General features: G+C 48.3%; 11 protein-coding genes across 11 annotated transcripts; 3 read left to right on the forward strand and 8 right to left on the reverse strand.

The window, feature by feature from the left end:
- Positions 1-1,585: 1,585 nt before the first annotated feature.
- Positions 1,586-2,367, reverse strand: ONS95_010869 (uncharacterized protein; the record flags this gene model as incomplete). The annotated part of the gene is made up of 3 exons (XM_058504451.1): positions 1,586-1,681; positions 1,750-1,922; positions 2,049-2,367. The coding sequence occupies 3 exons, from the start codon at positions 2,365-2,367 to the stop codon at positions 1,586-1,588; spliced, it is 588 nt and encodes a 195-aa protein (XP_058359007.1).
- Positions 2,368-3,281: 914 nt separating this feature from the next.
- Positions 3,282-4,411, reverse strand: ONS95_010870 (uncharacterized protein). Its single transcript, XM_058504452.1, has 2 exons — positions 3,890-4,411; positions 3,282-3,831 (listed from the first exon to the last, which is right to left on the reverse strand). The coding sequence occupies exons 1-2, from the start codon at positions 3,899-3,901 to the stop codon at positions 3,403-3,405; spliced, it is 441 nt and encodes a 146-aa protein (XP_058359008.1). The 5' UTR covers positions 3,902-4,411; the 3' UTR covers positions 3,282-3,402.
- Positions 4,412-5,827: 1,416 nt separating this feature from the next.
- ONS95_010871 (uncharacterized protein) lies at positions 5,828-6,492 on the reverse strand (the record flags this gene model as incomplete). Its single annotated transcript, XM_058504453.1, has 3 exons — positions 5,828-6,156; positions 6,300-6,399; positions 6,481-6,492. 3 exons carry the CDS (start codon positions 6,490-6,492, stop codon positions 5,828-5,830), a joined length of 441 nt encoding a protein of 146 aa, XP_058359009.1.
- A 1,241-nt stretch (positions 6,493-7,733) lies between these two features.
- Positions 7,734-10,817, reverse strand: ONS95_010872 (uncharacterized protein; the record flags this gene model as incomplete). The annotated part of the gene is made up of 3 exons (XM_058504454.1): positions 7,734-9,847; positions 9,897-10,128; positions 10,281-10,817. The coding sequence occupies 3 exons, from the start codon at positions 10,815-10,817 to the stop codon at positions 7,734-7,736; spliced, it is 2,883 nt and encodes a 960-aa protein (XP_058359010.1).
- A 398-nt stretch (positions 10,818-11,215) lies between these two features.
- ONS95_010873 (uncharacterized protein) lies at positions 11,216-12,457 on the reverse strand (the record flags this gene model as incomplete). Its single annotated transcript, XM_058504455.1, has 2 exons — positions 11,216-12,157; positions 12,248-12,457. The coding sequence occupies 2 exons, from the start codon at positions 12,455-12,457 to the stop codon at positions 11,216-11,218; spliced, it is 1,152 nt and encodes a 383-aa protein (XP_058359011.1).
- Positions 12,458-12,833: 376 nt separating this feature from the next.
- Positions 12,834-14,602, forward strand: ONS95_010874 (uncharacterized protein). The gene has a single exon (XM_058504456.1). The coding sequence runs from the start codon at positions 13,196-13,198 to the stop codon at positions 14,594-14,596; it is 1,401 nt and encodes a 466-aa protein (XP_058359012.1). The 5' UTR covers positions 12,834-13,195; the 3' UTR covers positions 14,597-14,602.
- On the reverse strand, positions 14,603-15,747 carry ONS95_010875 (uncharacterized protein). The gene is made up of 2 exons (XM_058504457.1): positions 15,633-15,747; positions 14,603-15,527 (listed from the first exon to the last, which is right to left on the reverse strand). The coding sequence occupies exons 1-2, from the start codon at positions 15,692-15,694 to the stop codon at positions 15,155-15,157; spliced, it is 435 nt and encodes a 144-aa protein (XP_058359013.1). The 5' UTR covers positions 15,695-15,747; the 3' UTR covers positions 14,603-15,154.
- ONS95_010876 (uncharacterized protein) lies at positions 15,748-20,022 on the forward strand. Its single transcript, XM_058504458.1, has 3 exons — positions 15,748-16,215; positions 16,365-16,610; positions 16,738-20,022. Exons 1-3 carry the CDS (start codon positions 16,166-16,168, stop codon positions 17,105-17,107), a joined length of 666 nt encoding a protein of 221 aa, XP_058359014.1. The 5' UTR covers positions 15,748-16,165; the 3' UTR covers positions 17,108-20,022.
- ONS95_010877 (uncharacterized protein) lies at positions 17,669-18,985 on the reverse strand (the record flags this gene model as incomplete). The annotated part of the gene is made up of 1 exon (XM_058504459.1): positions 17,669-18,985. The coding sequence occupies one exon, from the start codon at positions 18,983-18,985 to the stop codon at positions 17,669-17,671; it is 1,317 nt and encodes a 438-aa protein (XP_058359015.1).
- Positions 20,023-20,928: 906 nt separating the features above from the next.
- Positions 20,929-22,367, forward strand: ONS95_010878 (uncharacterized protein; the record flags this gene model as incomplete). The annotated part of the gene is made up of 4 exons (XM_058504460.1): positions 20,929-21,180; positions 21,226-21,609; positions 21,658-22,212; positions 22,266-22,367. The coding sequence occupies 4 exons, from the start codon at positions 20,929-20,931 to the stop codon at positions 22,365-22,367; spliced, it is 1,293 nt and encodes a 430-aa protein (XP_058359016.1).
- Positions 22,368-23,604: 1,237 nt separating this feature from the next.
- On the reverse strand, positions 23,605-24,398 carry ONS95_010879 (uncharacterized protein; the record flags this gene model as incomplete). Its single annotated transcript, XM_058504461.1, has 2 exons — positions 23,605-24,309; positions 24,369-24,398. The coding sequence occupies 2 exons, from the start codon at positions 24,396-24,398 to the stop codon at positions 23,605-23,607; spliced, it is 735 nt and encodes a 244-aa protein (XP_058359017.1).
- Positions 24,399-24,457: the final 59 nt, after the last annotated feature.

Consider the following 24,457-nt stretch of genomic DNA (forward strand, 5'->3'; position numbering starts at 1 on the left):
CTTGCCATGAGAGCCGTCCAAATCGGATTCGCCCAGTCCCCCGGGTCCTTGAGCTCCATTTCTGCAGCCAGAGAACTCAAAACTCTAATCAGCGCATCCCAGAACGAGCAACTCTTGCTGCCCACACAGACTTGTGGCGAAGTGCCGAATGCCACTTCTTGAACGATCCACATCCGTTTCCAGTACGGCAATTCTGTCAACTGCTTCAGGGCGACCCAGATGTGCTGGAAGCTCGTGTCTGCCATACACCGCTCGTATCTCTCGGAGGCTTCTTTGTCGGTCAAGCCATCCAACGTGGGGTCCAACAAGCGTCGATCTTCCCAAGCCATGAACTCCAAAAGTATATCGCTATTTTCGAATGCTGGACCGAGCCAAATCAACGTGTGCGCACATCTCTTGTATATCGTGCGCATCCGACGGACTTCGACGTTCCGTTCTGGGATGGAGAATTGGTTGATGCATACTGCGTCGATCCAAAGGGTGCGTGGAGCACTCGGGAGGCGGAAACTGGTGAGAGCTAAGTGGAGGCCTTGGGTAACGTTGAAAGTCTGATCGTTTAATGTGATGGCGATGGGATCGACAGGTGATCCCCATGTATATGAGAGAGCGTCATATTGAGGATTGTCATCGAATGATGCATGGTGAAGCGATGCTACAATGGGTGCCTCAGATGATTGAGCTGGCTCGATGGTAACGAGACGGATCTCGTTCTTGGATGCGATGAGGTCGGTGTATATAAACGATTCGTTGATTTTGTTTGGCTCGTCAATCGCTTCTGGTTTTGGAGCTGGTTTTGGTTCCGTCTTTATCTCTGGCGCGGGAGCGGCTTGGCTCTCACTCTTCTTAGAGCTTTTGAAAACATTGCGAAGCTTGCTTGAGAAACGTGACCTGCTTGATTCCCCTTGCGAAGACATCACGAAGAACGGTAAATTTTAGTGCTGGACGTAAGACCGCCGATGCACCGAAACTTCGGCCCTCTTGCCGACTGGTCGTTGCTGTGCTGCTTCATAAATCTGGATTTCTGTAAAAGAGGGAGGTTCAAGGTATTGGTTGATTCAGCCGCAGCCTCAGCCTCAAAAGAAAAAAGGGTCTGGCCCAAAGTAGTCGGCTTTTCGATATTGCCAAGCAAGTGGCGTATCCAGAGTCACCTGGGATGCAGCTGACATAATAGCTACATCAACACTGGATTGACTTTCCCATTCTTAAGATTCAAAGCTGGCAAAACTCATCACGTAACAGCATTGTTGCAAGGGTACCTCAGAAAACGTCAACTGATTCGCTAGTGGCATGTCAAAACAACCTATCAAATACCAAGCGCTGAATACTGGTGCGATTGTGCACATTGAGATTCTATGTTTTTGTTTTCTTTTGATAAGAAGTGTCAGCAGAGACAGTGTCATGGGGTTTCACGGAGCCTGATGTGGTACGAATAAATGAGTGTATTGAATACTTTTGATTCGCGGATTCCATAACCTTGCTTTTTCTTTACCGAGCCATTGAGTATGAAAATGCGCTTCTGTTACTTGCCCAACTGAAGATCTCTCTTATCAAGAGAGTCCTCGCTCTAGAAGCCAAGGCATGACACTCAACTATGTTTGACTTTCCAGTTGACCTTCGAACCTGTGAGCTCCCCTGTATTTTCACAGCCCATACTTCCCTGAGCTCCAACCTGCCCATTGTTCTACACAAGTCAGCCAAAATACCAAGAAAAGAAAAGAGAGAAGTGAAGATCAGGATGAAGGTACATACCCCGAGGTTTTTGATCGCATTGAAAGTGACGTCGGCGATGTCTTTTGTTCCGAGGTATGTCTTGTAAATGTTTTTGGTGCCCGCTTCGAAGACACAGGATCCAGCGGTCAAGACGGGATGAGTTGAAGAAGTGTGGTCCCATACGCCGTAGTACGTGTCATGATCTCTACCATCTGGAGTGCACAGGGAGGTTAGCACTTAGATTTCTGAACTGACTTCGTCTCAGATGGCACCAGGAATATACGTCAAGAATACAAGAGGGGGAGAAGGGTCTTCAAAGTGAGATATCCATAACTCACAATCATGAATGACCCAGCAATCATTCACAACCGCCCACGGCGCTGGAATACCGCTGAAACCATTGCTGGCTCCACACCTCTCTCCGCCTCCATCTCGTGGTGTGAGAGTTCGCTTGACTTTCTCGGCAGAGTTGACTGTGGTGTCGATCAGAGCTGCACTGTTGACATATAGCGTGTGGCCTTTCCACTCAATGGGAATCCAGTCGACTGCTTCATTGGAGCTTGGCACCGCTTCGATGGCAGGACTTGGAGCTGGTGCAGCGAAGGAGAAGGGGAGAAGGGCCAAGAGGGCGAGATGAAGGACTTTTGAGGAAGCCATGGTTATGAAGAGGAGTTGGGGGAATGATGGGATTGGTGAAATGGTTTGAATTGGAAGATGAAGTGGGCTATAGAGTAGATGTTATATATGCTGAAGGTGTTCTCCCAACTTTGAGGAGCTGCTGCGTTGACATGTTAAGCGAGATCAATCTCCTTCAGGCTCTTCGCCCGCATATGTCGCCTAATGGGCCATCATCACAACCGATGCAGCGAAGGATTAGAGTACCATGGTACCCTTAAAGACAATAAATTGAGATGTGGGTCACAGTATTCTCCGCTATTGGATCAACTCAATCACCCTTTCAACCGTATAGTCCGCTAAGCAGCAATCTCCAGTTCACGTACGAGCCGCATGGAAGAGAGGCGAAATTTCTGTTGGCTGAAAAATACTTGTCCAAGTTTGCAAGCATATGATTTGATCCTTTTCCAACAATTTCATAGCCTGAGACGCGCAAAGTGAAAACTTTACTTTGCGGTCCGACACTGGGGACACAAACAGGATTCGATTATTCAACCTCCAACTGAGTTAATAACTTTCCAACATTTTGAACGGCTGATGTCGCTGATCATTTGAGGGATGCATTTTTTCATATTTTATGGTCATACTTCAAAGCGTTTAGGTTCTTGAAACGTCGGATCTCCTTCCCGCAACGCTCCGATATCTGTTTGGCGATGTTGGTATTGGGTCGTACAAATGCATGGTCTCATGTTCTAATCATTGCCTATTTGCAATGTAATCTGGAGCGGAGAACAAAAGTACGCTAAAGAAGTGATGTAGTGAGCATCTACATGGACAAGTCGCTTCATGAACGAGGCGCAAGTGCACAGCTACGATAGGAGATTATTGGCATTGCAATGTGTGGGGTCAGCTCCGGGTCAACTCCCGAGACTCAAACAGACGTAGAGAAATCAGAATGGTTTTGAGTAAGTTTCTGTTCGTAATAGTCGTTATTTATATGCCATCCACTTGTAATTGAAACTCCTTCTCAAACAAGAACGTAATCGCCAAATAAAACAAATCTACCATTCCCATAATCTACTCGCACAACAACTCAACAGCCCCATACCCCCTGACAGGCACATTGCCACATCCAACCTTATTCCCCGTCGCCAACCCATCAAAGGCGAATCCATGCAACTCATTTCCAGGCTTCCACAGGCAATTGCCATCCGTATGCGCAATAACTGCGCATCCAGCCGCGCCTGTTTTAGGAGGAGCGGTCAAAACAGCGGTCAGTGCTCCGCCGAAGGGAACGTTAAGCACTGCGCATGTTGCTTCGGCGATGGTCACGCTGGAGGATACACCGGCTGTACCATCGGTTGGAGGGGTGGCGGTAGGTGATGGGCAAGTGTAGGATTGGTAGACGGTGATTTTTGCAGAGGCTGGTCCACCGGCTGCCTTTGCTCGGGCGGAGAGAGGAGTTGCCAGAGCTGGAGCGATGAGAAGGAGAGGAGAGAGAAGATTCTACAGGATGAGCGTTAGCAATTAAGCTATCTGAGAGATTTGTAATTGTGGTACATACGATGAGTTGCATCTTGATGGTTTGGAATGGGATTTCTTTGGGATGAAAATGTGGATGCTCTAAAGTCAATTTCGTACTCTTGGTAGTTGATGGGAAGATAGTTAGATGTTGTGCTGCTTCAAAATCGAAGAGTTGAGTTGAATGTGTTCGATTGATTCATTTGTAGAGCGACAATACAATCCTTTATACTTGCTTGACCCGCCATCTCGATATCACGACTTCTGATTCCTCCAAGGAGCCTGGCCTCAATGTCTCAGGTACCGTCCACTTCCCAAAAAGCATGCCCACAGTCTCGACATCTCGACAAGATGACGCTGATGCGGGCGAATGCCATCTAGATATGTATTTTCTTTCCATCTTCATACTAGAGCGCCTCGATGTCGGGAACTCACCAATCAGCTGACAATCAGTTTCCATCATGAGAAAGAGCGTTCTTGTGAGACAATCAAATAGACTACTCCAGCCATACGCGGGCCAATCCTTAGTTGTTGTAGCTGAAGGCTGGACCGGATGAGGCTTAAGTTTGCGGGCTGAAGCCCGGGAATGTGGTTGTGGCGCGATGTCATGCCCTTAAGCGAGGGGTTGGCCAGACTTGGTGGTGCAGTACAGGCTTGCGGCAGCTCAAAATTTGGCCACGTTCCGGTCGCTACATGATAATGGTCCGATCCATATACCGAAGGACCTCGTGGCACTGCGGTTATCCCCGTGCTCAATGTCACAGCTAAGATGTCCCCTTGTGAGGAGGTACAGAATATTCTTGATATATCACGTGACGGCGAATCCGAAGAGGCATTCTACGCTGCAGAGAATTGCGACGAGAGCAGAGCTAGTTTATAGAGTGATAAAGCGACTGGAATCATTGGCCTCTCGGCTCATAGTCCAAATTGAAAGGCTGAATGATGCCCTTTGTTGATCTATGTCATTCAATCCAAGCGTGTTTGCGACCACGCGAGAGGAAGCAAGATCTCAATTTACAAGCCACGATCCATATTTAAATGTAGATGTAGATGAGATGCAAACAAGCTTTGAACAAGACTTTAGTTTTGAAACATCAAAATTACGATATGCAACAGAATACAGCAACGCAGGCGTGTTGGGCGCTTAGAAACTGATCTTGACGGGAGGATGACCTGATTGATTCACCACTGTGGATCAACCGCGGCAGGGACGGTAATACTCCGTACAGCCAGAAGAAGTGGATAAGACTAACAGGGTTGATAAGAACCCACACTCTTGCGTATGGGAATCTAGCGTACACCGTGTGTCTTTGCTTTAAAGAAGAATATCGGCGCCTTTGTGTTTATCAACACTCTGCTGAAAACATAACGCCAAGCCCAGCCGACGATCCATCTCGGCTAAGCATCAACAACAACACCACTCAAGGAAAACCCCAGAAATATTCGCAAGCCTGGGAGGCCGACCCAAAAAAACACTTGCAATCAAAAATAAACAGAATGTTGCGAGGAAAGACAAAAAGAAATAGCTGACTGAATAGTCAACTTTTTCTCCGTGAGCAGGGTAAGGTCGCATAGGCATTGCTGTCTACCCGGTGGGTAGTGTTAGGTAACCTGCACGATTTAACCACATTACTGCACCGACTGAGTTACCATGGATAGCTCAGAAGGTTCGTTGCAAGGGAACATGTTATTTCGATAGATGAAGGAGGTAGAACTGGTGAATGTTACCGTGCAGGCAGAGGTGAACGGGAGGGAACAGTGGCTGAGGTATGATTCTGTTTTGGTTAACAAAAATCGGTTCGAAGGATATGACTCTGAAATAAAAATATAGCAGGGGTTGGGAAGAAATTTATTTCACAGGTGAAGGAAATCCGCTGTTTATTTTTAGATGTCGAGTTCAATGTATTCCCATACCTGACCCAATTGCAATACCAACCGCAAACCAAACACCAAAATCAATCCCGACCACCATACAAAAAGCTCAACCACAAGTGATCTCAATCGCACCATAAGCCTGTACCGGCGGACTCACACAACCGACCTTGCTCCCGATGATCGTGCCGTCGAATGGGAAGCCATGGTATTCATTATTCAGCGTCAGACCGCAGCCGGACTGAGTATGGATTTGCACAAAACACCCTGGGGCTCCTGTCTTAGGTGGAGCTGTGAGAGCTGCGGTGATGGCTCCGCCGAAGGGGATGTTCATGATGGAGCAGGTGGCTTCGGCGATTGAGATGGTGTTGGAGACGCCGGCGGAGCCATCGGTTGGTGGGACGGTGGTGGGGGAGACGCATTTGTAGGAGTTGTAGACTGGGGGGAGTTAGTTTTTGGTTAAAGATCGTGGTTATCTGGTGGGGATGGAAGGAAGTTGGGAGTGCAGGACGTCGGAATTTGGATTGGGGATTGAAGTGTTAGGCAGGGGGAGGAATCTAATATTGAACTTCATCACGTACCAGTAATCTTCGCAACGGCAGGACCTCCAGTTGGCTTCCCACGAGCAATAAGTGGATTCGCGAGCGAGAGAGTAGCGAGGATAAGGGGGGTAATAATTGTCTGAGGCTCTGTTAGCTACATGCAGATGCATACCTTCGAAGCTGTCCATGGCGAAGGAGATGTGACGATTTTTGTCCTTACCGAGAAATGCATCGTGACGTGTATTATTTGATCGTATAGTAAATTTGAAAAGTTGTTTGTGATTTTTGGTTTCTGTTATTTGCCTTATTGAAGTGGTTTGGAGAGCTGGGAATGCTTTGATGCTGAAGATGAGGTGTTGCTGGGAGGTGATGAGGGTTTATATCCTCGTTCGCAACTCTAACGTCTCCCGCTCCTCAGCTCAAAGATTGATCAGATAGCAGTCCAGACCCTCCGTTCTATAACAAAATTTGTTATCAGATCTCCATATCATGACCTCGCTGTATCCCATTTGCATCCACAAAGTCAATCGTGCAGCTCTCTCTACCTCCTCTTCCTCTTCCCATGAGCCAAATCCAAGGTTTCCCTGCTTTTATCCCGCATTTCGCGATCCCTCAGCATCAGTAAGCAAAAGATTCATATCACGCCGACCCAAAAACACTAATTTACTCGCTTCTCAGCTCCAATTGCGCTCACATCTCCCCGCTGACTCTCCCCATTCTCGCATACTAACGTGCATTTCTACAGCCACAGGAACAAGCGACTGCGTTCAAAGCATTCGTATTCATTCTAGATCCACCAGTGCAGCAAATCGTCAAAAGCTTCCCTCAGCCAGAGAGAATCTAGCCCTATTCCCCCGTCCACCGCCAAGGTCTTCACCAAAGCTTGAGAAGGCTTATGTTGCTGGGCGAAAGCTTGTGAGAAGCCCATTCTATTGCTTGGATTTCCCGAGAATACGGTACGGTAGTCGCAGTGGCCATGCAAATTGGTGTTTTCCGAGCATGCATGTGCTTGGGAGTGGACGTGGTGGTACATTGTCAGGAACTGCGGCTACAGTAATTAAGCGAGGGGGCTTGATGAGGCGTATCGGGTCGGGGGTGGGATACCTCCGCGGGTTCGGAGAAGGGAGCTCGGATTCTTGAGGTTCAAATGCGAAACAGGCCCCTCGAAGGTTATCATAAATGAGGTTGAGGGGGTTTGCAAATGTGGTCGTGTTGGGTTTTGACTTTGGTCTGGACCTTGTTTGGCTGGTTCACCACGTGATGTTGGAATTTTCGTGGAGTCAATAATGGAGTGCATGGGCCCCACATTCACGGGCAGATAGAAGTCAGGCTTCGTGAAATTACAGAAATACGATTGATTCCGTGCTCTCTGTTACATGTAGAGCATTTCCATTACATACTTCCCGTTTTAAATGAGGTGCTGATTCAGAAATTCTATTCCACCAAGTCAACGACTGCACCGCTTATCCTCCTTCAAACAATCTTTAAAGTGCACATCCTCAACCCAGAATACCACTCCCACTCCCTAACCCCCACATCTTCATTTCCCCTCATCCTCCAATCCGTCTTTCCAAATCCCTCCCTGCCCAACTGGAAGAACCCCACTCTTTCAAACACTTCCGTGCCATCCCTACCAGCTTCTTTCCTAACGAGTACCAACCCCCTCGGCGTCTCCGTCCACGTAACCTCAAGGAAATACAAATCCCTGAAGCTCTTATTCCGACCATCAGACATCCTCTCAACATTCGGAGGAAACCTCCCCTCCTTCGGATGAGGCCTAGTATTCTTCTCATCAGGCCTGGGAAGAATTTCTCCATCCCCAAGCATCCTCCTCGTAACCCTTTCCTTGACACCCAATTGCGGATTAATCGCCTTTACAACCTCATCTTTACCCTGTTTCTCCATATACATGCCCAGCACCTCCCTCCCAACCTTCGATTCATCCATTACGATATAATCCCAGAACAGGTGCGGCCATTCCTTGTTATCCGTGACAACAAAGAAAGCCAGGACTTCATCTGCAGAGAATTGCTGGATTGGGCCGGTGAGTGTGATGGATCCATTGAGGACTTGGCCGTAGGGCACGTTTGCGTATTTGGGCGTTGTGGACGCGGAGTGGATTTTTATGAGGCTATGGTGCGGCCCGTCCCATTCGTGTGAAGCGAAGGATATGACTGAATCGACGGAGATGAAAGACCATGTTGGCGCAATATACGGATCTTCGGTCTTTAAATTTCCACTTGACTTCGCCTGCGGCTGAACCTGTTTCGGTGGCCGTTTCTGGAACTGTTCCATGGTAGTGAACCTCGTGTATTTAGTTCCTAGATCATAGATCTGCGGCATGGAGAGGTGGTCGAGATGGCGTTGGTTGTTCTTGCGACTCTGTTCAGCTTCTCCAGCTGTAGTGTTTCTCATCACGTTGATGGGACCAGATGTTGGTTTATCGGGCGTGCAGTACCATAGTAATGCCCAAGGAAGGCTTTTCCTCCATAGACCAGCGAGGTATTGGTCGAAATGCAGGCGATAGAATTCTGATGCGATGGCTGAGAGAGCGGGTAATCTGTCTGTTTTGAACGAGACTTGTCGGTGACTGTAGTGCGAGGCAATGATGAACCAATTTTCGAGCCAGAGTGGATAATTGGCGTTTTCTGGGATGTTCAGGTTGGTTTGGTGGAGCGAGGATGTGAGGGCTTGAACTGGGTCCAGGAAGAATTGCTGGCGGTCTTGGTATTGTGGCATGACTGAGCGGCCTTGGAGATCGTAAGTTCTCCTTTCCGAAGCATCTTCTTTGAAGCCGTGGGTATGGGCGCAGCTCAAACAGCGCCAGGTAACTTGGCCGGATCCGTAGATGAGAAGTCGAGGTGCCAGCCAAGCTTCTTGGAATGTCCAACCCCTCCCCTCAATGACTTCCTCATCGAATTCTTTGATCTTGAATGCCCGATCCTCATCCGGACACAGCCAAATCTCACTCGCTAACTCACCATCCGGCTCTTTGATGTCCCAGACCAGTGGCATGCAAAAGCTCTGCTTGATTATCTTCTCAACTTGTTCTCTATCCTGCAAGAACCCCTTCTCACAATCCTCAGCAATAGCCGCAGAGATGGTCAGCATCGCGTTCTTGTAGATAAAAGGCATCTGTGTGAGTTCGTGCGCCTTATCAGAGTCCGAATCTTGGATTATGCAAAGGGCATCGATCCAGAGATATCTGATCCCCAATTTGCGCGTGACGATGATAGCGTCTTGCAATGTTCGTGGCAAATTCCTAACCACAATGCCAATCTTGAACTCTCGAAGTGTTGATTCCTTGAGCATGATAGATTGGCCTTTAGGGCCCCAGCAGTAGCTTAGCGCGATGTATTGCCCTTTCTCTGCTTGGTTTGTCTCCTTGAGCCGGATTATGTCGATCAGGTCGCTGAGGTTGGTGAGATCTAGGACCCGGGTGGGAAGGACACTTGTCGTAGCGCTGGGGCATGATGAGTGCTTTTGTTGACATTCTCTGAGCCAGGTTCGTGCTGAGATGAAGGCTTCTTGGGTGGCTACCTGTGGGCTAGCCATCCGTTGCTGGACATAGTGCTCCGTCGGTCCACCTAGAATATATAAGACGTGACAGCTTTGCACAGAAATGAACAGACCTACCATTAGTATAGAAAGCCATATGATAAGTATAGCTCCTCGCCTGTTTCCAACTCGTCACACCCTTGCACTGCTCTGGATTCTCCCTAAGATGCTTCTCCCGAAACGCTGGGTCTTTCCACATGTCTCTTTCCGGGTTCGAGACTTTAAAAGACAGGTGCGTCAGATATCTGCTCCCTTTCTTGACCTTTCCTTCGTCGAAAAGCATCGAAATAGTCGCCTCGTTTAGATAAATCTACAGCACGTGCCGGATCAGTCAGTCGTTCGGCTACGCAAATACATCCCGCAACAAAGTGCATCATGAGATTCAGGGCAGTGGTGATAACGACATCAAGCGCATCTTTCCACTCAGAGACATAGAAAATTAAATAAGAGATAACCACCTACCCCATCCCCCTCCACAAAAGCAATTTGCCCCACAATCCTCCAACAAAGCGCACAAGCGCCTTGCACCTGGCCATCCTCATCCGTGCTCGCGACCGCAAAGGCAAGGAATTGCTGCAAAGTGCCGAGCACGATTTCCTCGCCGGTGCGCATGCGCTGGATGTTGGTTTCCGTAATGGAGTAGCATACGGGACAGTCGTTGAAGCAGTTTGGGGAGCCGCTGAAGGAGGGAGGGGCGCCCACGGTTGGGGGTGAGAGGGGCATGGTGATGGGGTGGAGTGGGTTGGATGGGATTGGGGTTGATGAGAAAGGGGGGGGATTGTGAGGGTGATAGTTGTGGTGAGGATGACAAGGAACGGGAATGGAATTAACTCTTGCTCTCCAATGTAGATATAAATTAATCCAGGGTTTTTTGCTACTTGCAATGCATGCTGAGAATAATTCAAAGTACAGATCACAAACAGACAAGAAATGAGAGACGAGGCTGGAGAGATAAGACGACGCAAAGATACTGTGTGACCCTGAAATGTTCAGCTTCATGCAGAGTAGGTATCTAGACTCGGCTATTCGCGCCACTATTTCTCAGCCAGCTTGGCGTTGAGAAGCTGAGGTATTGGCCAGCTGAAGAATTATAAAACTGAAAAGAAAGTTGATCTGAAGATTTTGATGAGCTCTTGAAACGAGACGAGCAAAAAACAAACGCATGGATGCACTTGCATGACAGAGTAGCTATGCCATAGAGAACAAGGCTGCCGATGAATAGATAGGACGAAAATCCAAACTCCGCTCAATTCGTTTTTCTTGAACGACTGAAGTACTGAACCTGCCATGTAATCATGGTACCAACTCAATTGACAAACATCCTCTTGTCCCTTGCCTTTTCCAAGACCTTACTTTCTCAAATCCATCTCATGTCCTCGATTCCAACCTGTCTAAATCTAAATACCCAACCAGGTCTTGCCTCTCTCATAAACATAAAAGCTCACTGCGACCATGGGCACAACCTTCACATACCCAATACTCAAGCCTATCCAAAAGCCCATAACGCCCCGCTCCCTCACGATCAGTCTCGCTGTCTCCCCAATATTCAATCTATGGCCATCACCCACCGCACCACCAACCTGCATTCTCCTCCTAATGACTTCAAGCGGATATGCTGAAGTCTGCGAAACTAGACCTGCGATACCGCCCGCAAAGAGCTCTGCCCAAGAACGCAAGGGAGGGGGCTTATTCTCGGGAGAATTGGCGGGTTTGGGGAGAGTGGTGTATTTTGCAAATACAGGATACCGGAGGACATCGCCGGCGGTGTCATGCGTGAGGAAGGACATTCCTGCATATGGCAGCATGCCTAAAATTGTGGCACTGAATCCACGGTAGAAGTTCGCTAGGCCCGCACGAGGCGCAACTGCTTGCACGGCATCTGAGACCACAGTCGGGAGCGCAGTTATCGGTCTCGTACTCGGAGGAGGCGCTTCGTTGTATATGCGTTTACAGATATCGGATAGGGAGGACCGTGAATCGCGCTTGGTTTCGAAGGCCAACCGTACCCGGATGACTTCTAATGGGTATGTGAAGAAGACGCTTGTGACGCCGGCCATTGAGCCGGATAGCAGTCTTCGTAGAGGCGTTTCTTGCGATGGGGAGTGGATCATGACGGACCGGATTTGCTCGTAGGCTAGGAATTTTATGGCTGCGTAGGGGAAAATACGGAGGATTGTTGCGGAATGCCCGCGAAAGAGACCGCGTGCGCCTTCGTCTTTGTAAATGTCTTTCATGGCGGTCACTACGCCAAACCAGCTGCCAGTGTACTTTGCGAATTGGGGATTCGAGGCTTGGAAGAGGATTTTGACTCGGTCGAGTGGGGCGACTAGAGTTTTGGCCTGTACTTGTGTAAGTATATCTTCAGTCTACAGTACCTCCACTTCTCACTTCCTTGACTAGCCAAAGGGTCAGAATATCTCAGTACATACCGCACTCCCCGCCAATCCTCCTGCAACGCCCGTCCGCCATATGTAATCAAAACTTTGTTTATGGTGTCTCTTCTTCGGTGCAATGGCATCGTCGTCTGTCGGGCAGACCGCCGGCTCCTTCCTGCGGGCTTCCACTACTGCGTCCATCTCTCGTGATTTGTCCTTGAGCATCGCGGGTGGAGAGGCATTGTTGATGAGGGCCGAGGGCATTCCTTGCCGCCTCGAGGCTCGTAGGTATTATCTTCTGTCGAGGTATTGGAGGGTCATTTGGTATTCATTCCGATGGGCAATTGTTCTTCCTTGGTCTGGTCTTGTCTTGTTTCAACCTTGATTTTGCAACCAAAATATCAGAGGATGTGAATGTCGAGGAAGAGGAATCTGGAGAGGTGGGGTATTTCGTGGGGACGTTTGTCGTTGTTTGATAAGGCGCCGAAGTTTTGATAATGGAGAGGAGAGACAAAAGCAACCGAATTGTTGATTTGCCGCGGGACGTCATTTAGCGTATCCCGCTTTCGGCTGTCAGATCAACTGGGGTGTGCTCTTAAGCCGTGACTTGAACATTTTGGCCTGCTTCTTCCGAGTCGCCGACGCAAGCCGAGCTGGCCATGGCATTTTGTTTACCCGAAAGTGAAGTACGAAACGTCCGACTACGACTTCAATATTACTCTTTTTGGAGTGCTTTGGTTTGGAGAGAAGACAGTCTCGCAAAATGATAAGGGGGCATTGGGTTATCTGGTAATTGGTGAAGTCTCACGTGATTGTTCGCACCTATTGCTAGGTATTCGTTCCGACGCCGTTGCTTCTTCTCAAGTTTCCCAAAGTTGCTTCCTCTTTGCATTGCAGCATTCTGTATTTTTGTTCCCACTTTTGCTTCGCTATAGTCGCTCATCTTTATATACATATTTCTATTCTCTTCCGTTTTATATATCATTCTGATTCCGCTGTCAAATGGACCCCTCCATCCTCTATCAAAACGATTCATCTACAGTCATCCTGATCGACATCTCCCGCTCCCTCGAAACAGCCCAACATCTTTCACACCTATCCTCACCACCATCTCCTACCATAAATAGAAGAATCCTCTCAACGACACCCCTCACTCACCCTTTTCCGTCCCTCGAGCCCAAAACCCCCAAAGGAATCGCAAATTTCAATGCCCGACTCGGCCCTCCATCTATCAAAGAGCTATTACTGAGGAAACATGTTGAATTTGCTTTGGAAGAGATCCGGGACGGGCTTGACGGCGAGGAGTGGTGTTTGAAGAGAGTCGTTGAAAAGCCTATTCCGGCCAGGAAGAGAGAGAGTCCAGATAGAAAGACTTCCCCCAGGAGGAAGAAAGCTAAGCGACTTGCGGATGGCGATGCGTTGGATTGCGGAACCCTACCTCCCAACGTCTTGACATCGCCTCACTATCTAGAGAGCCAGATACCGGATCTTGACCAGGACCAGATCCAAAAAGTAGATTTTCTCAACACCGACGGATTATTCTTCACCAACTCCTCCCTCCCCCCAATATCACTTACCATCCAAGCCCCAGACTCAAGTCCAGGTCACCAGAACCACTACCACATCCCACCACTCAGCACTATCCTCTCCGGCTCCCTCCTCACCACCCTCCCAACATTCGTCTCCTCGGCCCCGTCCCCTTCCCACTCCTCAAAAGGCTTCTCCCTCATAACCCTCGACCCCCCCTGGCCCAATCGCTCCGCCCTCCGCAGCTCGACATATACTCGTCTCTCGCGGAACAACACCTCAATCTACTCTCTGCTCTCAAGTCTCCCGCTTCAAAATCACTTAGCTGAGAATGGAGTGATTGCGGTGTGGATTACGAACCGGGAGGCGTTTAGAGAGATGGTGCTTGGTTCTGAAGGGGGATTTGATAATGGGGAATCAGGAGAAGGAGGGTTATTCAGTCAGTGGGGTGTGGAATTAGTAGAGGAATGGGTATGGGTGAAAACGACTGTGAAAGGCGAGCCGATTTTTGGTCTTGAGGGTGGGTGGAGGAAGCCGTGGGAGGTGTTGCTTATTGGGAGAAGAAAACCTGTAAATTCTGCTTGTAGTACGGGATTTAGTGAAGTTAAAAGACGAATTATAGCTGGAGTTCCAGACCTGCATTCTAGGAAACCGAATTTAAGGGGATTGTTTGAGAGATTGCTGTTGAAAGATGGATTGGGGGATGGAAGTGGAGAGAAGAAGTATGAGGCGCTAGAGATCTTTGCGAGAAATTTGACGGCTGGGTGGTGGGGTTGGGGGGATGAGGTGTTGAAGTTTCAGGGCGAGGAGTGTTGGGTTGATGGTGATGTCATGGAGGGTTGTGATAGTGATAATAATCAAAAAGAGGAAGAGTGATAGATACCCTTACAGCCTCATCTTATGGTCATACATATAATACATTTTTCCGATGCAATCCTCTATACATACAGCGCTATGCAAACATTCCTTCCCATTCCATCCATAATAAGAGAAGCTTTCTTGACTCCTTACTCTCCCCGACTCTCCTCTCCTCCCCTTACATCCTTTCTACACCCGATCCCAAATCCTCACTTCCTCAATCACTTATTCTCTATCCTTGGCACCTCAACATCCTTCTCAACCTCCACGGCGTTACCATCATCCTCCCACACCTGCAGAAGTTGACCTTGATCCGCGTCATCGGTATCTTTCCATCTCGTCTCCCCTTTCAGAAGAGCCCTCGCTTGTTCCGCAATACTCTCTCGTTCGCGGGAAGGTTTGGCTCGGAATGAGGGCTGAGTGGCTTCGCCTTCCTTTTGGCGGTATTCTTGGACGGCGTCAAATGACGTTTTGTCCCATCTGGAGAGAAAGAGATGTGGTTAGCATAGCCAAACAGCAATCGCCAATTGACCCATCTCCTTCAAATTCCACGCTTCCTGAGTCCCTTCATGATTCTCATTTCCAAGTCCAAGATCCAGTTCCCGATATTGAAGCAACCACTCTGAGGATAAAGAAGAACACCTGGGCAACATACAGATCAAAATTCTCCGGCTTCTCAGGCCACACGAATGGACTCTCCATCTCTACCAACATCTTCTTAATACTCCTGGGACGATACCATCGCCGCGGTTTAATCCTTATCGCACCAGGCTTGTCCTGCCGCACCTTCTGCTGCTGGATGTAGCTGCGCACGCCGCGGACTTGCACGCCATAGGCATTCCAGAGGTAGTCTCGTAGGTCGAGCTTGTTGAGGTTGAGGGGGACGATGAAGGATGCGAAGGTTGGGGGTTGTTCGGGTGTGCGGACGAGGGTGAGTGTGAAATTTGGTCTGGAGGGGAGAAGGGGTGTTAGCTAGGCAGTCGCGAGGTAGGTAGTATGGTGGTAAGGGCGAGGAGGCTAAGGCGGTAGTAAGATGGGATGGGATGAAACCTACAAGAAGATTTGCTTATTTCCTAATCTGTATCTTCCTACACGGGCAGGTACTTTTGAAGCCATAGCGAATGGATTGCCGTTGTGAGCGTGGAACAGGTTGGTGTTCTTTGCTAATTTGTTGATAGCTTACACCTCGTCCCCAAATTTCTCGATATTGATCGGCTCGGCACGCGGCTAATAGACGCGCGTTTGGCAGTCAGATTCTCGGACCCTTGTCGTAAGCACAAAAGCTTATGCTGCGTAAGAGTTCTTTAGTGCACAGAAATATCCATGTAAATCCGAGGTTATAAATAATTGGTTCGGAGAATCGGTGTTGACTGCATGTTGTGGCCAAAAATTATAGTCTTGATGAGGTTACAAGCTGGCAGAAGCACGTCAAAGCTGACAAATATCTACGTAGATGTGCCCCGCAAGAATCCCGCCCATTTATGTACAAAAAGCTTGATATTTCTCCGTCACTTGCAAATTGATATTTTATACCTTCATTCTTCGGAAATAGTCACAAAGGACTTCTGAGCTTTCAATTGACTCAGTATGGCATCCAATCCCCCATCCACCTGCTGCACTGTCGGCGTCAAACATGAGTACGTTTGCCTTGTTCGAATCAACCCCGCATTATCCAGCATGTGATTTACCTAACCTACAATCTCTCCAACTCAATCTCATAGCAGCTCTCCATCTCTGTTTAAATTCTCTTCAGCTGAACATCAAACTAATGAATCAAAATCTACAGTGGCACACCAACGGGTAAATCTTTCAAAATCGGCAACATCGACGCCTACGTCGCCGAACCCAGCGGAAAGAATGTCCACAAAGACACTGCTATCCTCTTCCTCCCTGACGTTATTGGTATCTGGCAAAATTCGCAATTGATAGCCGATCAATATGCTGCGAATGGATACTACACGCTTATCCCGGACACGTTCAATGGTGATCCGTTGAGTATAAACCGTCCAGCTGGTTTTGACCTCCATGCCTGGTAGGTCCTTGCTCTTGATAACATTGCATTGAACCCAAATCACAAAGTTGTCCAAGAATTGAGATATTCAAATTTTATAGATAAATGAACATCTGTGGGGAATAAATGCTAATAACTCTCGATCTAGGTTAACCAAAGGAAGTGACGGCAAGAACCCTCACACTTATGAGGCCGTTGATCCCATCGTCGAGAGATCAATTAAGTATCTCCAGGAGCAGGGATTTAAGAAGATCGGCGCTGTGGGATACTGCTTTGTATGTTTGTATTCTCATGCTTTCAAGTATTTTATATTTGTTGGAATTCCGCTGATGTCTTTCATTGTCAGGGCGCCAAGTACGTCGCCAGATTTATGGCAGCTGGCAAAGGTATCTCCGTCGGATACGTCGCTCATCCATCGTAAGTTATTCCCATGTTCCCACCACTCCCCCTTCATTTTTCTCCCTCATCTCCCCCCAAAACAATCCCAAAGCCCCCAACTGTCCAACATAGCCATCTAACACGTCCCAAGATTCGTCGAAGAGAAAGAACTCCTCGCCATCACAGGCCCCTTCTCTATCGCCGCCGCCCAAACCGATGAGATCTTCCCCACCGAGAAGCGTCACCGCTCTGAAGAACTTCTCATCCAGACCGGCCTACCCTGGCAGATCAATCTGTATAGCGGTGTTTCACATGGCTTCTCGATTCGTGGTGATGTGAATAAGAAAGTTGAGAAGTTTGCTAAGGAACAGGCTTTCATCCAGGCTGTGACTTGGTTTGATGAGCATTTGCTTTGACTGGCCGGGGTGGATATCAGCTATAGCGGAAAGCTGTGATGGCTGGTTTTGATGAGGAACGATGGAATATTTGGTGATTGGGTCTTGGGGTTGTTTAATTCGACACAGAACAACTGATACAGCGCCAATCATTCATGAACCATCACTCATTATACGTCACTGCATCATTACAAGCTTTGAGATCGTTTCTTTTGCGCGATGCTATTTCGGCCCCCAAACTCGTTCCCCAGGACACAACTTTTCGATCGTAGCCGGATATACTTTCTACATCTTTTGTTCCGTTTCTCATGCCGGGGACTTGAATTTCTTCCCCGCCTTCCAAACATGTGTGATATTCTTCGCATCAGCAAACAGCTTGATATCATCTAGTGGATTCCCTGCAATTGCAATCACATCCGCATCAAATCCTTCCTTCAACAGTCCACTCGTCTTCGCAAAATTATCCCCCAAAGTCTCCGGTCCCATCGCCGTAGCAGCCTCTATTGCCTGCAGTGGACTCATCCCCGCCTCAACAGCATAAAACAACTCCTTCCCATTCCTTCCGTGAGTATTATACGTATCTCCCAAACTCGTCCCCTGATCCGTTCCCAACGAAATCCTCACCCCACTCTTCACAGCCAATTTATACGCCTTTCTATGAACCGCCGCTGTAGCAATCATCTTCGCACGATTGATTGGCGGCAAGTCATCCAGATTCTCCATCCCTCCCTCAACAACCAAACTCGTCGCCACAAGAATCGCATTCTTCTCCTTCATCAACTTCACACACTCCTCATCCAAAAAGCTCCCATGCTCAATAGTCCTGACACCCGCATTCAACGCATTAATAATCCCATCCTTCCCGTGACAATGAGCCGCAACGACCCTCTTCGCCCTCGCCGCCTCCTCAACAATAGCTTTCAGCTCATCAGGCGAGAACTCCGCCGCCTCAGGATCATCGATGAGACTATACACGCCGCCCGTAGCACAGACCTTAATCACTTTCGCGCCCCTTCGAATCATCTTCCTCACCGTGCGAATACAATCCGGCACGCCATCACAAACCGCAAATGGAATCCCTCGCTTCGCACAAGCATCTAGCACCGTCTCGATGGGCAAATCATGGATATCGCCATGTCCGGCCGTCATGCTCAGAATCCCAATACTTGAGTAAACATTTGGCCCCACAATACTGTCTTCTTCGATTGCGGGGGACATTTCCCCGGCGTACCCCGCGAGTTCACGAACAGAAGTAAAGCCCGCCATGAGTGTCCGCTCAAGATCCTTCACGATTCGAGCGGCGGATAGGACGGCGGACTGGCTGATTAGTGAGGTGAATGAGGAGAGGCTGGAGACGCCGAGGAAGTGGACGTGGCAATCCCAGAGGCCGGGGAGGAGAGTGTCGACGTGTGTGAAAGGCACGGCGCTGTATTTTGCGGGGAGAGAAGTGTGAGGGCCGACCCAGACGATGGATTTTTCATGGATAATGAGGGTGCCATTCTTGATTGGGGAGCCGCGGCCCGGAATGAGGAGGTTGGATTTTATGCCGTGGAGTTTGGGAGTTTGAGAGGAGGCATCTTGGGAGATGCTGCGGTCGATGGTGGCTTGAGGGATGATGATCATTTTGGTAATGTTATATTGTTGCTTATTTGGTGTTGAGTTGAGAGGAAAGGTCAAGAGTGGGGATTGACGTATAGATATAACATCTGTTCTAGATCGACAAGCCTGCCCCAGCTTACGTAAGAAAACAACTACCTTCCTGATTGAGAACGATGTAACTGAAGGAATGCGAATCTTTATTGCAAAGAATTCTACGTGGTTAAATTAAATTCGGTTCTGAGATTATCAGTGGCGTGTTCATAGCATAACGCGTGATTGCCCTCTTTGAAAGAATTTCACAGCTTCAGGTTATCAACAAGGCGGAATTAAGCGAGCTTCCCCCTTTTTCACCGCTGTGAATGAGCAACATCCGAACCTCTTTGGCGCACTCCTCGTCTAATGTGTTTACGGAAAAAGAACGTGAGACTCAAGAAAAGTGGTGGCGGGTTCGTGTCCATGTCCGTTAGATCCCATCCAGTACAGAAGCTCGCACGACATCTGGGGTCCGGCTTCAGTGCAGCGTAAACTCTATCACTTCCAAAGTCGGCGCGTCTACGGCATCAGTCATCTCTCCATTCATCACCCCCCTCAGAGTAGCACGCCCCATATCAGGATGAACTGTCATCCCCCTACCGCAGAAATTACGCAGTAAAGGTTACCGCCCAGCCTTTCGGTCGTCTGGTCTTGCTTGAAGTGGGGCCATATCGACTGGAAAGAGGGAGGGGTAAATGGATTTATGTTGACGCTTGTTGAGATGAAGGTGGACAATTATGCAGGACTGGGCGAAGGGGTGGCGTGCATTGAGTGCGCTAAACATTGAAGTGGCGACCATACCTGCTTTCACCCTCTACGACTCATCGGAGAATTGCTGTAGAAGTCGAAATGTTCACTTGATGAATTCCAAAAAAGTTGGGGATGATAAATGGGCGACATGTTCTGGTGCCTGTCCCCCGTCAAATTGGCACTGGCAAAAAAAGGCGGTGACGAATGACCGGTCTTCGAACAGCCTTGGGAAATAGTCAAGTAATCATAACTATGTCTGTATCTGCATCATATAAGCCGCATTTTGGCGCCTAAAGGCCATTGAAAGTAGCATAGGTACATGTCATCAAAATTGACCAACCAGAAAAAAAAGGGGTACTAAACGTGATGGCATCTTCCGTCTGGCGGGGTGTAGGGGTGGGACAAGTTCATTGGCGGACCGGTGAGACCCCAGCTTCAATCAGCTTCAAAATTGTACATCTGCTTCCAAAGGCCACCTGGTGGGCCACCCACGGCAAAGGTATCCACGACTATCATCTGTGATGGACGATCTAACAATCAGAGTGGAATCCTGTGCGTTGTGTCGCCGGCCATTCCCGACACATATCTTCGATAGCTCCAGTGCCTGGCAGTCCTTTGCACGTGCAGGTAACTCATCACCCACTCGATGTATTATGTGTCTAACATTCCTGGAAGTACTTTCCCTAGACTTAGATCGTGAAGATAGCATCGAGCTCACTAGTTGTTTTCAGCTTCCACGCGTGAACGATGATATTGATGTTCCCCTCTCCGGGCGGCGAACTGTTACCATCTCGCGCGACGTAGGATCCGGCCAACCTGGAGATGATCGAACACCCTTTTGTTTCCATGAGTGGTGCTACTTATATCTGAAACGAAAACTGGCAGCATGTAGCAAATCTGTCATCTTCAAACTTGCTCGGACCATTACACCCGATCCTACGCTATGGGAGGAAGTCTGCGAACGACGTGGGGATCTTGACTCGTTGAGTATGGTCCAAATGCTGGCATGGTCCAACTCATCCGTTTTATCCAGCTTGCCTCTTGAGCTGAGAATCAATATCTGGCAGTACACTGGGCTTCAGAGCAACTACGGTACCTTTCTCGTGGCTAATGAAACATTTCGTCTCGCTCATCACTTACGCGCCCCCTTCTCTTGTCACTTTGCCTTAAAACGAGGGTCACAGATGTCTGCCGAGATAATTTCAGTTCTCGGGACCGAATACATTCAAAATTTGAAGGTGGACAATGAACATGCGGGCAATATCAAGGGTGATACCACCGAGGTGACATACATTTCAAGCCTTGGTGGGATCTGCGCAATACAGCTATCTGGGCCTGGAGGGGATTCGGGTTTGATTGGGAGGATACCTGCTACGAACTGTATTTGGTACGGAAGAATAAGAGGCAAAATCCCTAGTCTCACATGCGGCAACAACGTAAGTTGGTATTTCTTCAACATCATCAACACTAACTTCGGAAAGGACTTAAATTGCACAACCATATCAGTTTCTGATCCTTCTTCGCAACAATTGCAATGGGATAAGCCTGAATTTCCATCTGCTCTAGAAGATCCGGATGCTACACTGTTTGATTTCGATCGAGACATTGTACATTCTACCACCAGAGATCCCAGACGGCGGTTCTTCAGATACCTGTCTGTATTCGACCAGGGCGAATGTATAAAGGGCCTTTCTGTGTATATGTCTAGAAATAGTATAGTTGGATTAGGGGCCCATTTCACACGGCGCTCACAGTTTTCTGGACATCAATGTGGTTGCGAGCTTTACTTTCCGCTACATGACGGAGAGCAGATCGCTTATGCTTGGCTCCGTTTCCCTAATGCATTCGCCGAGCCGGCGTTAATGGTTAGTTGCTCTTCAATGTCTATTGCTACTCCTAATATTGCTTCCTAGATTCAGACAACGAGTGAGAGAACCCACACCTTTGGGCCGTGTATTGCCCCACATCTGGCCGCTGGTAACTCTTTCAAATGGCTTCTTTTGGGGCAAGAAGGATGTATCAAGGGGCTCTACTATGAGAATGTCAACTCCGGCCAGACAATCAGGAGACTAGGGGTCATTGGTGACGGTACAGCTACGAGAGCTGCTCCTCTCCCGCCTCAATATCACATTTGTGAATTTCCCTCTCCGCTGGTAGGGAGTCTAAATGGCGATCTCTTCTTATCCTCAGCTGTGCTGAATGATTTGAAAGTCGTCGATGTATGCCATGTCAATGAGCGATGTACTGGCATGTTAATATGTTACCACAACGATCGTACTGTTGTCCTTGGGCAGTGGTACACATCGGGTTACTCCCGACGCACCCGCATATATCGCGATGGCGGGCCAACTGTTACTAATATCTATTTCAGGATATCAAAGTCAAGTCAGATTGTCACTGCTATTGACTTTTCCTCTTTAGTGGTCGAGACATCAGATGCTGAATTGCATACGTTTAGTATAGGAGAGGTAAGAGTGCAAATTAATCTGAATGTGAATTATTCGTTAACTTGACCTTGCAGCACATTGCTTGGTGGTTCTCAGGGCGCCACGACAAAATCTTGCCGTGGACAGGACATACCTCACAAATTCCAGAGAAGAGCATGCTGAAACAGCATTTATAAGCAAAAGTCATCTCCTTCCGCTATTGATTAGCTACCGTGTCAGATAACGAAAGTCGAATGGGTTACTGTTCTGTGTCTCTTGCATCAGGTCGACCTTGGCAGAGAGGTCACTAAAGCCCACTAGCTAATTTTCGCCACATCCTGTGCAACGGTCTTTGTTGCATCATGTATCGGAGGACTCCCGACAGATTTAAAATCACACATCACATTTAATATCAAGCCCTCGAGGTCTACGTAGCAGTTCTCGGAATTCCGTGATACATTACAGGTCCTAGAGCAGCAGAGCACAATGAGACAGCCTCGATCGCTCGGATAAATGATTAAAAGAAAGCGAACATAGCAATCCACCCACCCAAAGTCCCAGCTCAATGATCAATCACTCTATCAAAAGAAATGTAGGTATGGTGTCTCCCTTTGTGTTCCCATGCGGTTTTGCCATTGTACTTTATCTTGTTCCATTCGCTTCGCACTGTTGATATCTCAGTTCCTCTCGAGTTTGTAAAGATGATCTCATCCTTCGAAGTTCTGTGTGGTACCACACGAACTGTGACGATATGAATTTTCGGCTCTTGCTGTGTCTCCTGTCCACTCGGGTCCAGGAAAGTTTGTCGAGAACAGTGAAAATAATGGGCACGAACAAATTGCTGGCGGTATCTGGTGGCCCCAAGTCTCCCCTTGCGATCCACGCCGATGCGAAAAATCTATTCTTTTGATCAGTCAGTAGCCCAACGTGGTTGGAGGCACACTTAGTAACAATAGAAAGCGGAAAAATTGTTTCTGCCGAACATAGCGAATCAATCAGGTGGCAAACTGGATGGTTCCAGACAGCAAGCAGGTTGAGTTGATGTATATAAAAACCATGCGGTAGGTCAGCATCTCTCCAAAGCTCCTCTCACATAAGCGTTGCCACGAAGCTTCTCTCAGATCAAGGTTCTGCGAGCAATATCCGAGCTTCTTTGGCGTAACTACCAGTCCAACGTACTGAAACGTGTCAGGAAAGCGTAATTAAAAGATGCCGTAAAAGTTTAGACTACACGTCCGTGAATATCTAGCCAGGACGAAAGATCTTGGTCAGTAGATTATTTTGCACGGGCATCGTGAGAAATGAGTGAAGTTGAATTGAGGTCGCCTGACTCCAACTTCAAATACTCAACTCGAAGTACTTCAACTTAGAGGCACTCAAAATCAAAACCTAACTCATTCCTTGTTTTTCCATAAAAGCACCCGGCATCTCGCTTCAGTGCAGCAGAAACTCCACCATTTCCAAAGTGCCCGCGTTGACAGCATCAATCATTTCTCCATGCATCATCCCCTCGACGTAGCACTCCCCAATCAGAATGAAGTGGTCACCCTCTTGCCGCAGGATCATGGGTACATCACAGCCCAGTAGAACACAAACAAGATCCCCTGGCGAAGCTTCACCAGGACCAGTAATGATGTAGTCCTTCTTTCCAGTCATTGTCAGTCTCGAAACTGTTGTGACATCGATGTCTGAAAGTGTGTTCTCGAGCTTATTCGCATTTAGAATCCAATTTCCAAACCTGGTTATCCTTGCAGTCCAAATCTCACGCTCCTTCTCAATCTTTGGCCTATCATCCATGGGTGTCAAACTGTTAAAGAGAGCACTAATCCTATCATATACTGTATGATAAATGGAGGTTGGTTGCTGCTGCATCCAGCTGAGGGCTGTTTCTCGATATTCCGCCTGCAATTGCTTCTCGTCGTCTACCGTCATTTGATAACGGTGAAGAGGCGGCCATACCTCGTCGACAATATCCGCTATCAAACCACTGACGAGCACGGTCTTGAGATCATCAGCGAATACAACATTCGCCGCTGTATCCTTTGCAGCTTTGATATCATGTCCTGGCTCTCCAAGATTCAGCGTAGAGATGACCTTCATGCGCAGGAATGGGCGTTCCACCTGCCAGTAAGTTGACCACTACTCAGACTCAGCACTCGAAACTAAGAAGATTTTGGGCGTGAATGTAATTAACTCACGTCAGGAACCCAAGACGGTAGTTCCATCATATTTGTTGTCTGGCACGCAAACAGAATGTCTAAGCTCATCGTTGCTTTCACTATCGACC

The sequence above is a fragment of the Cadophora gregata genome, assembly GCF_030347475.1.
Source record: "Cadophora gregata isolate MNR1 chromosome Unknown scaffold_5, whole genome shotgun sequence".
Classification (NCBI taxonomy): Eukaryota; Fungi; Ascomycota; class Leotiomycetes; order Helotiales; family Ploettnerulaceae; genus Cadophora; species Cadophora gregata.